This window comes from Epargyreus clarus, unplaced genomic scaffold, assembly GCF_041222505.1.
Source record: "Epargyreus clarus isolate Ecla_fem2 unplaced genomic scaffold, WU_Ecla_fem_2.2 ptg000003l, whole genome shotgun sequence".
In the NCBI taxonomy this organism is placed as follows: domain Eukaryota; kingdom Metazoa; phylum Arthropoda; class Insecta; order Lepidoptera; family Hesperiidae; genus Epargyreus; species Epargyreus clarus.
Window position 1 is genome coordinate 5,905,323 of NW_027332211.1, and position 13,458 is coordinate 5,918,780.

At 36.1% G+C, this 13,458-nt stretch overlaps 1 protein-coding gene across 2 annotated transcripts in view; it reads left to right on the plus strand.

Annotated features, from left to right (window-relative positions):
* Positions 1–13,458, plus strand: part of LOC140751156 (cytosolic carboxypeptidase 1) — a 98,953-nt gene that overhangs the window by 24,488 nt on the left and 61,007 nt on the right. For both annotated transcript variants that reach the window (XM_073085030.1, XM_073085039.1), the window contains 17 exons: positions 1,968–2,050; positions 2,579–2,669; positions 2,772–2,852; positions 5,445–5,612; positions 6,031–6,162; positions 6,263–6,394; positions 6,901–7,044; positions 7,410–7,607; positions 7,945–8,209; positions 8,285–8,535; positions 8,728–8,923; positions 9,132–9,254; positions 9,335–9,455; positions 9,528–9,735; positions 10,091–10,263; positions 11,690–11,827; positions 12,895–13,073. In XM_073085030.1, the coding sequence (XP_072941131.1) occupies positions 1,968–2,050; positions 2,579–2,669; positions 2,772–2,852; positions 5,445–5,612; positions 6,031–6,162; positions 6,263–6,394; positions 6,901–7,044; positions 7,410–7,607; positions 7,945–8,209; positions 8,285–8,535; positions 8,728–8,923; positions 9,132–9,254; positions 9,335–9,455; positions 9,528–9,735; positions 10,091–10,263; positions 11,690–11,827; positions 12,895–13,073 (2,683 nt within the window). The remainder of the gene's footprint in view (positions 1–1,967; positions 2,051–2,578; positions 2,670–2,771; positions 2,853–5,444; positions 5,613–6,030; positions 6,163–6,262; positions 6,395–6,900; positions 7,045–7,409; positions 7,608–7,944; positions 8,210–8,284; positions 8,536–8,727; positions 8,924–9,131; positions 9,255–9,334; positions 9,456–9,527; positions 9,736–10,090; positions 10,264–11,689; positions 11,828–12,894; positions 13,074–13,458) is intronic.

Consider the following 13,458-nt stretch of genomic DNA (forward strand, 5'->3'; position numbering starts at 1 on the left):
GTCCCTTCCTTCTTCTCTTCCTTTAATATCCATATTATGGAGGTACCTGTCTATATAAAAAGTAATTAGTCCGCCATATTGGATCGTCCGCCATATTTGATTTAAAATGACTCCACTAATTTAGTTATACACGCAGTTCCTCACAAACATAGTTTGTCGTACTCGCAGTTCTCACAAACATTGCGTATCTTAGGTAAACGCTGTTTGTCATGGACATACTTTGCTAAACACGCAGTTCGTCACGACCATGATTGCCATACATGCAGTTGGTCACAAACATGTCATAATCGCAGTTTTCACAAACATTGCTTATCTTAGGTAAACGCTGTTTGTCATGGACATACTTTGCTAAACACGCAGTTCGTCACGACCATGTTTGCCATACATGCAGTTGGTCACAAACATGTCATAATCGCAGTTTTCACAAACATTGCTTATCTTAGGTAAACGCTGTTCGTCATGGACATACTTTGCTAAACACGCAGTTCGTCACGACCATGTTTGCCATACATGCAGTTGGTCACAAACATGTCATAATCGCAGTTTTCACAAACATTGCTTATCTTAGGTAAACGCTGTTCGTCATGGACATACTTTGCCAAACACGCAGTTCGTCACGACCATGTTTGCCATACACACAGTTGGTCACAAACATGTGTCAAATACGCAATCCGTTACAAACATAGTTTGTCGTACACGTAGTAAGTCAATTGCACGTTTGTCATACACGCAGTTCGTCACAAACATGTCTGTCGTTTATATCTGTCATACCATTTCGTCACAAATATATCTGTCATACATGCCGTTCGTCATAAACCTATTTAACAGAACAAAGTATATAAAATAAAATGTAGGTACATAGCTATTTAAACAGTAGACCCGCCAGCCCTACTTATAAGTCCAAAAGATTACTGGCCGGCCTTCGTAGGTCCGCTCTAGTTGTTGTAGAACAATGCATCTCGGAAGCGGTGGCCAGTCGCTGCCGCCGGTCATCGCGCCAAAACACGCAGCGCACGAGGCCGACGTCTTTACACGCATGTTTCCAATAACATTATTGTCTTAATGACAAGTGACTGGGTACAATCTTGACATTATAGTATCTATTTTATTCGTTTCATATTTGTTTTTAAAAATTCAATCAATTTCAAAATGGTGTGCTTCGTTGTTCAAACGAAAACGTAATTTCGATATGTCAACCGCGCATTGGCTACAATCGCCTATGCCACTGTATAAGGATCCATATTTCTACTGTGCCTATGCGATGTTTGCGTAGGCCATCAAGCTACTGAGCAGCAATTGCTTAAGCATCTGCCGCTTAGGTGTCCAATTTATTACTTGGGCGAGAGACGCGCAAAGAACCGACCCGGTCTTCTAAGCGTCTTTATAGATGCGATAACTACTAAATAGTCGTTAGGCAACTATTGAGATGCTACATCGTCGCTTTAACCACTAAGTAATTGTGCACTTGTTGCTAAAGTGGTAGCAGCCAATGAGCGGTTAACTTATCAAAATATTAAATAATAAGACAACCGTCTTCCATAGAGTTTTTAGCAAGATTTTCTTCATGCTTCGACAACAAAATCAATACATTTTAATCCATTAGCCCATGTGGAAAGACTCGGAAATAAATAGTAAACTAGCTTCTTCTTTACGACTCACTATAGTGTACTTATTTACTCAAAACCTCTTCTTGTAATCGTCATTATTGTTTACGATGAAAGGTACCTACAGTGGTCGGAACCTTTAATACAGGGTTTGACGTAAAGCAGCGTAATGTACCTACTTCAATGTATTTCAATAAGTTATGAATAACTGTCTAATTAAATATTTACTTTAACAAATTACTTTACTCAATGTAAACAGTGGTTAAATTTATATGGTAATAATACGGACTTGTAAAACCGTGACAATATTTAGTAATTTTATTTCTTCATCGTATATTTGCAGTTTATTTTTCCTGTTTTCAGATAAACATGTACGACAAAGTACCTTGGACAAATTATGGAACAAACAGTCGGGTGCCATACAAATGATGTTATCAATATTGGAGGTGAGAATTTCCACATACCTACACACATTCTACATACAGTTTGAAATAGACGTCCTGTTTGGACTCATATGCAAAAACTTACGTGTCATTACTAAGTACAGGCGTGCTTTACGCAGATTCCTAAGTTATTTTGTTCAGTATGACTAATCAAACGCAAATAATATTGAATATTAAATAAATAAGATAATATTATCGCTTTAAATAGGTTTGCGATGGGTAAACATGTGCCCATATTTCTAGGGACATATGGAGTTTATATATTGGTACAATCTTACCATTGAAACATATTTAGTTCTCTATATTGTCTCAACTTTAAAAATAAAAGATGTTACAAAGGGCAAACTTAATGCTAATGTCATAGTCTTACTCAACCAGACAATTCTTTTTATTTTTTATCTGAAAGGTGAAATCCTATTTGTATCCGGCTCGTTGGCTAGTGCCTACACAACAGAACATTAAAATTTTACTGTAAAGTGAAATAAATGTTGGGGATTAATAAAATTCCAATCTGGATAATCTTTATTACAGAACTCAAGAGATACAGCCACTTCAACTTACATAACATCAATATTAAGAGAAACGCTATGTTTAAAACAAGGAAAAGGAAAAAAATGTTCAGGTAAGTTCCATACTAGTAAATTTAAACATGAACATTTTTTTGTATCTCGACTGTACTTTGGTACCAAATATCAAGTCTCACATACAAAATATCCTTAAGTAGTTCCCAATGAGCCACCGGGAGTGAAGAAGAAAGAATTTAAAAAGACAGGGAAGGAAAATAAAACGCCACAAGCAAAGAAGGGTATGTTAGAGTGTGGCGCTTACTTACACGGTAACTTTTACCGCTTATCTAATATATTGCAAAACCGAAACTTGGCACGTAGAATACTAATCAAAGTTAATATATTCACAGTAACGCTTCACAATTCTAACGTTTCCGCACAAAAAAGCATGCCAGAAATATTTGGATTACCTAAGAAAAGGCAGACAAGCAAACAAACGAATAAAGTGATTTCCGCATTAACCCTTAATTAGGCACAAAAAGAAAATCACACAATTTTTATGCTTTCTACACTCACAGTCCCTCAGTAGGATTCGCTGTGCCAAGAGTCCCAGGGACACATATAAAAAGGGATACACAAACACTCTAAAATATATTATATAAAATAATTGACATAAACATAATTTGCATGCTTTTTAGCAAATAAAGAGATCATTGTGTTAATTGAACACCTTTGTATAATCTTATTTACAATAAAAAAACTGATTTGATTTGATTTGAACACCCGGACCCAGAACAGAAAACTAAATTCATCATTTAGATATCTGCCTGGCCAGGGATCAAACCTAGAATCCTCTGTGCATCAGATATGATAACCGCTTTGCCAGGCGAGTCGTCATCTCAGAAGACTGCGATATTAAATTAAATTAACTTAAACATTCTCATCGTTTCATAAACTCTATTAATTTATGGCATACTTCACGTTAATGTAAATATAGGTTTTTATTAAGGATGTTATCCTTAAATATTATGAGTCAATTGCAATTAATTTTCTGTTGGAAAGCCACAATAATGTAGTCGTCGTGAATATAAAATATTTTAGCGATTGCGACACCGCGGGGTGCTTCTTACTATTTAGTACTGATTATAATAAAATGAATAGTGTGTTTTGTATTGACGATCAATTTATGAATTATGTAAAGCAATAATTATTCCGGTAATATCCTGTACATGAGTATATTTAACATAATAAGGATTCAGTTATATGAACTGATCAAATATGGATTTGTAGAATTACACGATTTTAATATCCGTATGGAAGAGTTTCAGAAAGTAGCGAAATTTCAAACGGGACTCCGGGCTTCAAAGGACATGGAGCCTTTGATTCCAGTAGTAATCACCATTTTGTAGAAAGATCTTACATGGGTGGATACCCTTTGATGGTGTATGTTCCACACCTTCTTTTTTATAATATAGGAGTAGCAGACGAAGTAGGAGGAGGAGTAGCAAGTCCATCTGATGGTAAGTGGCTACTGGCGGTAGTAGCCACTTACATATATACATGGACATCTGTAATCAACCCAAAAATTTTCTCGTTAACAAAGTCCCGTGCATAGCATAAAAAACCTACACCCTAAAGCTATTACAGCACAACACATGTTTTTTCATAACATTATTTCTATACAATAAAAGCTAGTTCTATTTAATTTTTAAGCCTCTTAAAAGCTAGGCCTTCATATTTTAATAAGTATCAAGTGCTTAATCAAATGTTCTACATTTGGAGTGCGCGTCCCGCCTACTGACATTTGCGATGTATTCGTTGCAATCTGCAATCTTTCTGACATTGGACTACTTTACTTACGACATAAAGCCTGGCATACATCTATAAGAAGATCAAGTGTCAATAATATAACTATTTATTTTATAATCTTGTGTAAATATGTGGTGCTATTGAACCCAGGCAGACGATGTCCGATATCATGTTCCCATTGCCATCTTTTAGGTCTAAAACTATTCTATCTTTCAAGCTGACAAATCCTAGCAAACCACGTCACTGCACTAAAAAAAAATTAAGTCGGTTTAGTGTTTACAAGGAGTATGTACAAATACAGTGAACGAAATTGAGAATAGAAATTACCCTAATAAAAAATAATTTGCATGCAATTGAAATTGAAACTAAAATGCGTCTTCCATTTAAGATTCTGAGTGCGGGATCAATTTACTGATTGCTACTTACTATACTTGGTCTATGAGTAAAATAAAAATTCAAGTTATACCGATAATTACAATTCCGAAAACATTCATTCATTAACGTAGTCTTTCAACACCTCAACGGTGAACAATTTTTTACTTAAATTAAGGGAGAAAGTTCGATAATGAGGCCCTCTGACCTTAATTGTCCCCGCAATATTACACGCCCTATCGCTTTCAAGATTGGTTTCATTAAATTACGCTCACATGTAAACCAACCATTACTGACTGTAAGATGTGAATAGGCTTGTACATAATAATATAATATCACTTAAGCTGAAGCTATATTATGAATAACTGTATTTCATAATGGTATTGTGTAGATAATTATATCCTCTATCGCATACACATGTGGGTATGATTATCTGATTACTTTTAACAAATTAATTTATTGCCATGATCAAATAATTGTATAGTACCTATGTCTCATTGTATATATCAAAGATATTTTCAGATGATCAAGATGTCTAAGTATAAATTGACAGTTGTAAAACGAAATAAGACAGCTTTTATCAGTTTTGACAAATTTTATCTGCACTGCTTCTCGTCTTCTATAACTTTCTGTATAATACTGCATTTTACCTAATTGGATGTTAGATCACCATGTGTAATTATCCCATTAAGTTAATATACACATTTCAGCCAACAACGTCGCAAGGCAGCAATGCTCGCAGCACTTTATCTCAATAAATGGTACTCAAGTGATTCTCCGGACGCTGGTGGCGACGCACAGCAAGCGAGATGGGAACGTCGGCACCGAGCTGATGCTGCAAGACTTGGTGTGGATACTTGCTGCTCTTGCTCCTAAAGGTAACTTTATTTTGAATGATTGGTGTGCTTTATGTAAATGCAGCTAAAAGCTTTGATGCGATAAAATGTTAGCCCATATTTTCATTTTATGTTCTATTCAAAAAAGTGAGATAATATATATCAAAGTCAATGTATTTTTTTTATTTCGATATATTCTAGTTATTAAGCGTTCCAACTTAGTCATCAGGGGTCGCAACGTATATAGATGCGTATATAAATTTCTACAATATCTATATAATAGCCATAGGGCCGAGATATTGTAGAACTTTAATCCTATCTGGGATATATTATAGATGCCCACGGTCAGCAATTACCACCGCCAGTTGGACTGCTTACTCATTTGCTGCATAAACTGAAGCTATTAGAAAAGCTTTGCGTCTCACAGCGTTTCATTTACCTTCTACTTTATCAATTTCAGATCCAAAGTTTGCACTGAAAGTACGCATGTTGGGCTGTGTGAGAACTACGCACCTAATATTGAAAGGCCACTTCACCGACAACAAATTAATCTTTCCGCTACTCGTTATTATGAAACAGCTGGCCAAAAACGGTACGTGTTATTCGTCCGTTCCAAACGTTATTTGACATTTGCCAATAAACGAATAACCCAGCTTTATTAATAGATCAAAGTAATAAAATGTTTATTACAGCTATAACAACATCGATTCTAATACGCGACGGTGTAGTCGCTACATACGAGCGTGTGTTGGTCAGCCTCGGCTTCATCCCCACCGCCAGACTCCGCCTCTGTCTGGACGCTATCGATTACTTCAGCAAAAATAGTTAAGTCAACAACATTTTTAGATGGAATACGATATCGGGTAGCTACAGGGTCGTTTACGACAAGTCGTACGAATAGGTCCCATGTCGAAGGCTATACATCAACTGTGATTAATAAGTTACTAATAAACTTGTTAGATTTCGATCGAAATTAAGTTAGGACTGCTGCACCAAATCATGTTACGCCACACCAATATATGGAAAAAGTAACCAATTAGCAAAACTCACAGTAATATTACTTACTTTCTGAATATTTTTGCCAAGAATATTGTACTACACGCTTGTCCGGCCTAATCGGAGTTAAACCCACTTCAGGCATCTAATTGGTTGTTTCGTCCATACACCAAACAAAATATCAAAGTTATTAAAACGTCTTTAAATGTTACTTGTTCTATTGCACCGGTCAATAAGATTTACACCTTTTCGTCGTTTTATTACCAATGTATCGCATGTCCAATGTCTCACTCATAATAATGCAAATTGAGTCACACGTACGTAACTCATACAGAGGTATGCTGCATGCAGATCGTGAAGACAGGGCTCAGTAGCGTCCTCCTAAGGGTTTTCGATCGGTGGGACCGCTACGAGGGCCGCATGAGGCTCAAGATATGCGCACACATACTGCAAACTCTGCAACACCTTTGCAACATAAGTACGTATGTTAACTTCACCTATCATTTTCAAAATGTTTGTGTTTCCTACGTCACTTCAATTCGTTAAAAGTTAAACTGCAATATTTTGAAGCAAATCATTTTGTCTGGTTCTGTTAAGACATTACAGTTTTGTTATTGTATTGGAATGCTTATTAAATGTTTCAAATCACGATGTTTCTGTCTCTATGTACTTGAATGTGCTAATGTTAATATTTTATAAAACCACTGCATCTTCATAAAATCAAAAATAATCTTATTTTCAGAAAGTGACGAATTTAGGCCTAGTGAAACTTTATGCCTCTTATAAATATTATTTATCCCAAACCAATTCATTTTTAAAGAAATATGTTGAATCAATTTACAGAGGCGGGTCGGCGAGCGTTATGTACAAAGAAACATGTGCAGACACTCCATCGGTTTTGCTCCCATTGTCCCGATGAGCCAGAATTCGACGGTTTGCTAGCACGAGTGTGCTCCGTCATCACACTTTGTCTCAAGCACCAAGCTCTGCCTGTTCCCGCTGCGAGTCCTGCCTCCTTCAATCTCAATCCAATATTAAAGGGTAACTTTAGACTTTATAGTACGTCTTTGTAATTGTTGTAACAATCATTTATCATCAATAAAATAATAAATAAAAATGATGGTGGAACTCTTCGCGATTCAGGTTTAGAATATTCGAATTGCTATGGTTTTTGTTTCAAGGACATGGATGAGTAATTAAATGGGAAAATCCAATTTAATACAGAGGCTTGTAACAATACCTCAATTATTTTATTAAATACTTTTTTATTTTTTATTTAATTTAATTCTTGTTGGTTTATTAGTAATGTTGATTGTTTCATTTTAGAGTACCGTATTTGATGATTTTATTACAACTTAATAAAAATATTATTCTTCAGGCACAAATACATCATGGCCTTGTCACGAAGATGAAGATGATGCAGCGAATTCTGATTCAAAAACGATAAACTCGGACCTCGACGATGATGGTCCTGATTCAGACAATGAAGGTATAGATGAAGATATAGATATTGATTTTGAAGACAATGAAACAAAGACGGAGATTACTGAAGACTCAGATAAGAGAAATACTAAAAGCGGGGAAAGCTTACAAAATGCGCTTTGGATTAATCCTAATGAGAGAGATATAGAAGACTTAAAAAAGTAAAATTTTCTTAACAAGATTGTGATATCTATGACTATCTATTACTACAATTAATTTAATATTTTTAATTTCAGATATTTTATTTATTTTAAAGAGTTTGGTTCTTATAATAAGCAGATAAGGCTTGTTAAAAGTCGCTCAAACTCTAAAGGGTCTATCTTTGAAGATTTTTATATGACACAAGGTTCTAACAATAAAAATGTACCGTCTTCCTTAAGTCTGTCTCTCACTGCCGCTCTTAATAATTTAGACTATGATAGTGTAATGGGTACATCTCATTCCCCACCTGTGGGGCTAGGATATCACAAAATTCATGAAAGCATATGTAAGTATTAACTTTGTTTTTATTCTCGTTAATCAATTTAAACGATTAACTATAAAATTAAAAACCTGTCAATTTTGCTAGAAAAACATTGTCGGAATACGAACTACGTTGGCAAATATGGGTTAAATATTAACGGGTTACTAAAGCGATGTTTAAGTTGGTATTTCAAAATTCCCTTTTCTCTACTTTCAGCTACTACCTCGTGTTCATCGCTCAAAATTCACAAAGATATTTCAAGATACAGTACGTTCGAATCAGTATATTGTACAATATCATCAAGAGTAAGAAGTATTATATCTTTTATAAAAGTTGCATATCCAGACATGATGGGTGGTCAAAGCTTTAACCACCCTGAAGCACTGAATAAAATGGATCGAACAGCTTGCAGGTATATTCGAAATATTTGTAACACATTTTGTAAATTTCGTATGACATCCAAAAACTTCCACGGACTTTGAATTCTTCCCAACCGTAACATTGAAAGTTCCTTTGTATAATTTTGTGAAAGTTCTAAAAAAAATACCATAATGTCGTAATATCGGCTTATATGACGATATTAGTTACAAGTCATCGGTGTTTTGCTTTTTTGCTTATAGGACAAAACTTTTGTCGTGTGTGGATAGAGCTATAAACCCCGAAACGTACATGAATGAAGTTGTTTACGATTTAGATGCTTTAAGCGCTTCGGGATCGAACAATGACGTCACGTCACAGAAAAGGTATAAGTTGTTCTTCATTCAGTGTTTGATGTAAATAGTAGGTAGTTCGCAATAAAAATCAAGGTTGCACCTGATTTCAGTTCCGACAACTTATTTCTCGGTAATACAGATGAGCAGGAAATCACAAAGCTTAATACTTTTGCGACGAAATTGAGCTTTGAATCGAGGTTTGAGTCCGGAAATCTTAGGAAAGCTATTCAGGTAGAATCATTAAGCAATATAGTAGGTGCTAATACCAAATTTGATTTCTGATTAATAGTTTTATTTTTGCAGGTAGGCCCAAGGGAGTATGAATTGATACTGATGCCTGATGTGAACTCGTCCAAAAGACATCAATGGTTTTACTTTGAGGTTCGAAACATGCAACAAGGCCGTCCATATGTCTTCAATATTGTCAATTGTGAAAAGTCTGATAGTCAGTTCAATTTTGGTATGAAGCCAGTTTTATATTCTGTAAAGGAAGCCGTTTTAGGAAAACCAGGTAATGATTGATTCAACAATTATATTAAGTTAATAACATGAGTTAATAGCATTAGTAACGTTTAGGATTCATTCAAGAAATATGTAATAATTAATTATTTAATGAAATCAATTATGCTAAATACAAAATCTTTTTACATTTATTACAAAACATTAGTTCAGTTATCTTTACTGGTATGATATCAATAAGTTTTGTTTCCATTTTATTCATCTTTTTTGTTCTTGTTATTTGTCCGAAACAAAATCCTAGCTACTATGTGAACTGACCACAATAGAGTATACCACCTTTAATTGCTTTAATCATAATTAACGCCTAACGTATATTTAGCTTATACAAACAAAATATTTGGGCACAGGTTGGGTGAGAGCGGGTTCAGACATCTGCTACTATCGCAACAGCTACCACTATGCCAACCAGAAGAGTCACAGCAAGTGTTACTTGACGGTCACCTTCAACATCGAGTTTCCTCACACCAACGACGTGTGCTACCTCGCGTACCACTACCCTTTCACGTATTCTATGATGATGGTAAGTAAATAAACAGTAACGAAGGTGAAGGTTGAAGGTGGTAGAACCCTTTGTGGTTCGACTCCGGCGGCACCACCGCCACACCTATTTCTCCCTAATAACAGCAGTGTTAGGCGCTGCTGTGTTCCGGTTTAAAAGGTGTGGTAAGGGAGACAGACTTTTCCGAGACGTTCCAGCTTAATCCTCAGGGGTAGCGGCGCATCTGCGCCGACCTTAGGTAGATATATCTAATCCTATCTGGGGTTGATTACAGATGTCCATGGGCGGCAGTAGCCACTTACCATCAGGTGGACTGCATGCTCGTGTGCTACTCCTATATTATAAAAAAAATAGGAACTTTTATTCAACCGAAACCAGTACTACAATAAACACTGCAATGATATTCGTACTGGGATTTTATTTTAAATAGCTTGCACATAATGTCAATGCTGTTACATAGATATTTTGGCAAAGATAAAATGAATTCGAACATGGTGTACGAAATTTGATCATCTAGTTCAATTGCAGCTGTGTTGCAACGTTGAGGACTATTTTTTATAGCTTCACATTAATAAGAATATAATCTTCAGGTATGGTGGGTACGATAAGGGAATTATTTAAAATACAACTTTAATTTGCCTAGCTCAACTCATATTCCTACCAACATATAGGTCAATAAACGTTAATGAAAATTCCCAACACTAAGCTCCGGTTTCTTTCGATCATAAAAAGCTGTCATACATTTCTTGTTCTTGAATGACTCGTGCCAGAACCGTTTAATTAGGTTGTCCGAAGAAGGAAAACCAACAGTACACTACTGCTTCTGATGTAGCCATTAGGGTTTTTTAAACTGACTTACCTTACCTTAGATGAGTAAAATACATAGATAGATCACTCCTTGAAGGTGATAGAACCCTTTGTGGTTCGACTCCGGCGGCACCACCGCCACGCCTATCTCTGCCTCATAAGTCGACCTCGGGTAGGAATATCTAATCCTATCTGCGGTTGATTACATATATCCATGGGCGGCAGTAGCCTCTTACCATCAGAAGGACTGCATGCTTGTCTGCTACTATTATACTATACCACCTATGTACTACTATACTATATATTATAAAAATAAAATAAACTAACCAGAAAGTGTAAATAGTTTTGAGAATTGAAATTGTTGCGTAAATAAAGTTCTGCCACGTCTCCGTGCTAAAACGTTCCTAAAATGTTTGAAATACTCATTAGTTAATTACGTAAGTTACGTAGTGTTAGTTATGTATCCGTAATTTTCTCTAAATTTTTTTTTTATTTGTCAAGAATTCAAACAAGAACTGACAAGTCAGCCTTATGTGGCTTCATCCAATTTCAAGGCGGTGAAGTATCTTTCTATTTTCCTTATCAAAGCGGACTACCGTAAAGTGTTTTTTCTTGGTGTAACGGTGTTATGTTTTGTCAGAGTCGCATATGGCAGTGGAGTGCGCAGATGCCCGCGGGTGCATACCTCCGTGCTGAGCCGCTCTGCTACTCGCTGAACAGCAACGAAGTTCCATTGCTCACGGTGTCAGCTGACGACACGCCGACTAATCCTATTGCGGTATATTTATGAATTTATTGTCATAATATATTTAATTATTTTTTGGCACGTATACTTAATGTAACGCACCATTAAATGAACAAATAAATACATTGGACGACGCAATACAATAACAAACGAACGAATGTATGATACATATTTTATATTACTGTTTGTTACTATTGTCAAGTAAGTGACATTGTCTTTTTTGAGAATAAATTCTTTAATATATATTATGCTCTGTTACACACTATCACATAATAGAATTTAAAAGTTAAAATAAAGAAGAACTATTTGATCGCAGCATTCGTTATTATCTGTTAATATAGTATAGAAGTTACTCTTGGTTTGGATGATGGTTTGGTGAATTTGGTTTGATAAAAAATGTAGGAAATCTTGGTAGCTTTTTAGTAACAGTATATCTTTCATATGTCTCATTTAATGTAAGGTTTACAATATACTTTGTAAACCCTTGACAATACATTAAAAACTAATTATAATGTCTTCGGGATATACTCGGATTCGAACCCAGTTTAGTTGTATGTATGGGATAGTACCTCAGAGTAATAATAAAATGTAGAGCGAACTTACTCGGGTACGTATACTATCACAAATCAGAACACTATATCCACACGGAGTCTAGGTTTTTTATTCGTTGTTTTAATAGAAAAAATATCATGGATAGAAATACGAGTATGTTTCATTTCACAACGAAGTTAGTTTTAAATAAGTGTGGCACAACTGCCTACGATTCATACTAAGGTTCAGGCGATATGGGATCACTCTATGATAGTTATTTTACTTTAAGGACTCTACTTAAATAATATTTTGAATGGTGGCAGAGCCATTCGACCGGTAAGCTCCCGTCACCATAGCAGCTTTTTGTAGCATAAAGAAGTTCTAGCGTTTCAATGGTGAATGCTACAGACCTACATATGAGGCAATTCAAGTCAGGCAACGCATATCTTCTTCAGATAGATCTATATCGAGTTGGTTGGTTACAGATATCAAAAGCGGCAGTCACCAATTACTATCAGGTGAACTGCAGTTCATTCTCAACTTCAAAAACGTAACTCCCCTTACAACAGGACCGCGAGATAATATTCCTGACGGCGCGCGTCCACCCGGGCGAGAGCAACGCGTCCTGGGTGATGGACGGCACGCTCGGCTGCCTGCTCGGCAACTCCGCCGCGGCGGCCGCACTCCGCTCCAAGTACGTGTTCAAGATCGTGCCCATGCTCAACGTCGAGGGTGTCATCAATGGGTGGTGAGTACTATTAATAGAAAATATACTCTTACTCTCATCCTGGATGAGAGCAGCGCAGGACCGAGTGCTGTGGCACACCCTAGGGGAGGCCTATGTCCAGCAGTGGAACGATAAAGGCTGAAGTGGTGGTGGTGGATACTCTTACTAATTTCTTCTTAGTCGATTCCTCATGACTGAGGGTCATGACAATCGAGAACACCCTTGTCTATAATGGTTTTCTATGTAGTGTTTTGAAACTCTTACTAATATTTTTATGTAAATAAGTGTGGACTCGTCACAAGATTTCATGCCCAATGGCACGGAATTGCGTTCGTTCGTATTAATTTATGCGCCAAATAATCAGTTTCAAATCGGATTTAGGGAGATTTCAAATAATAAGACCTAT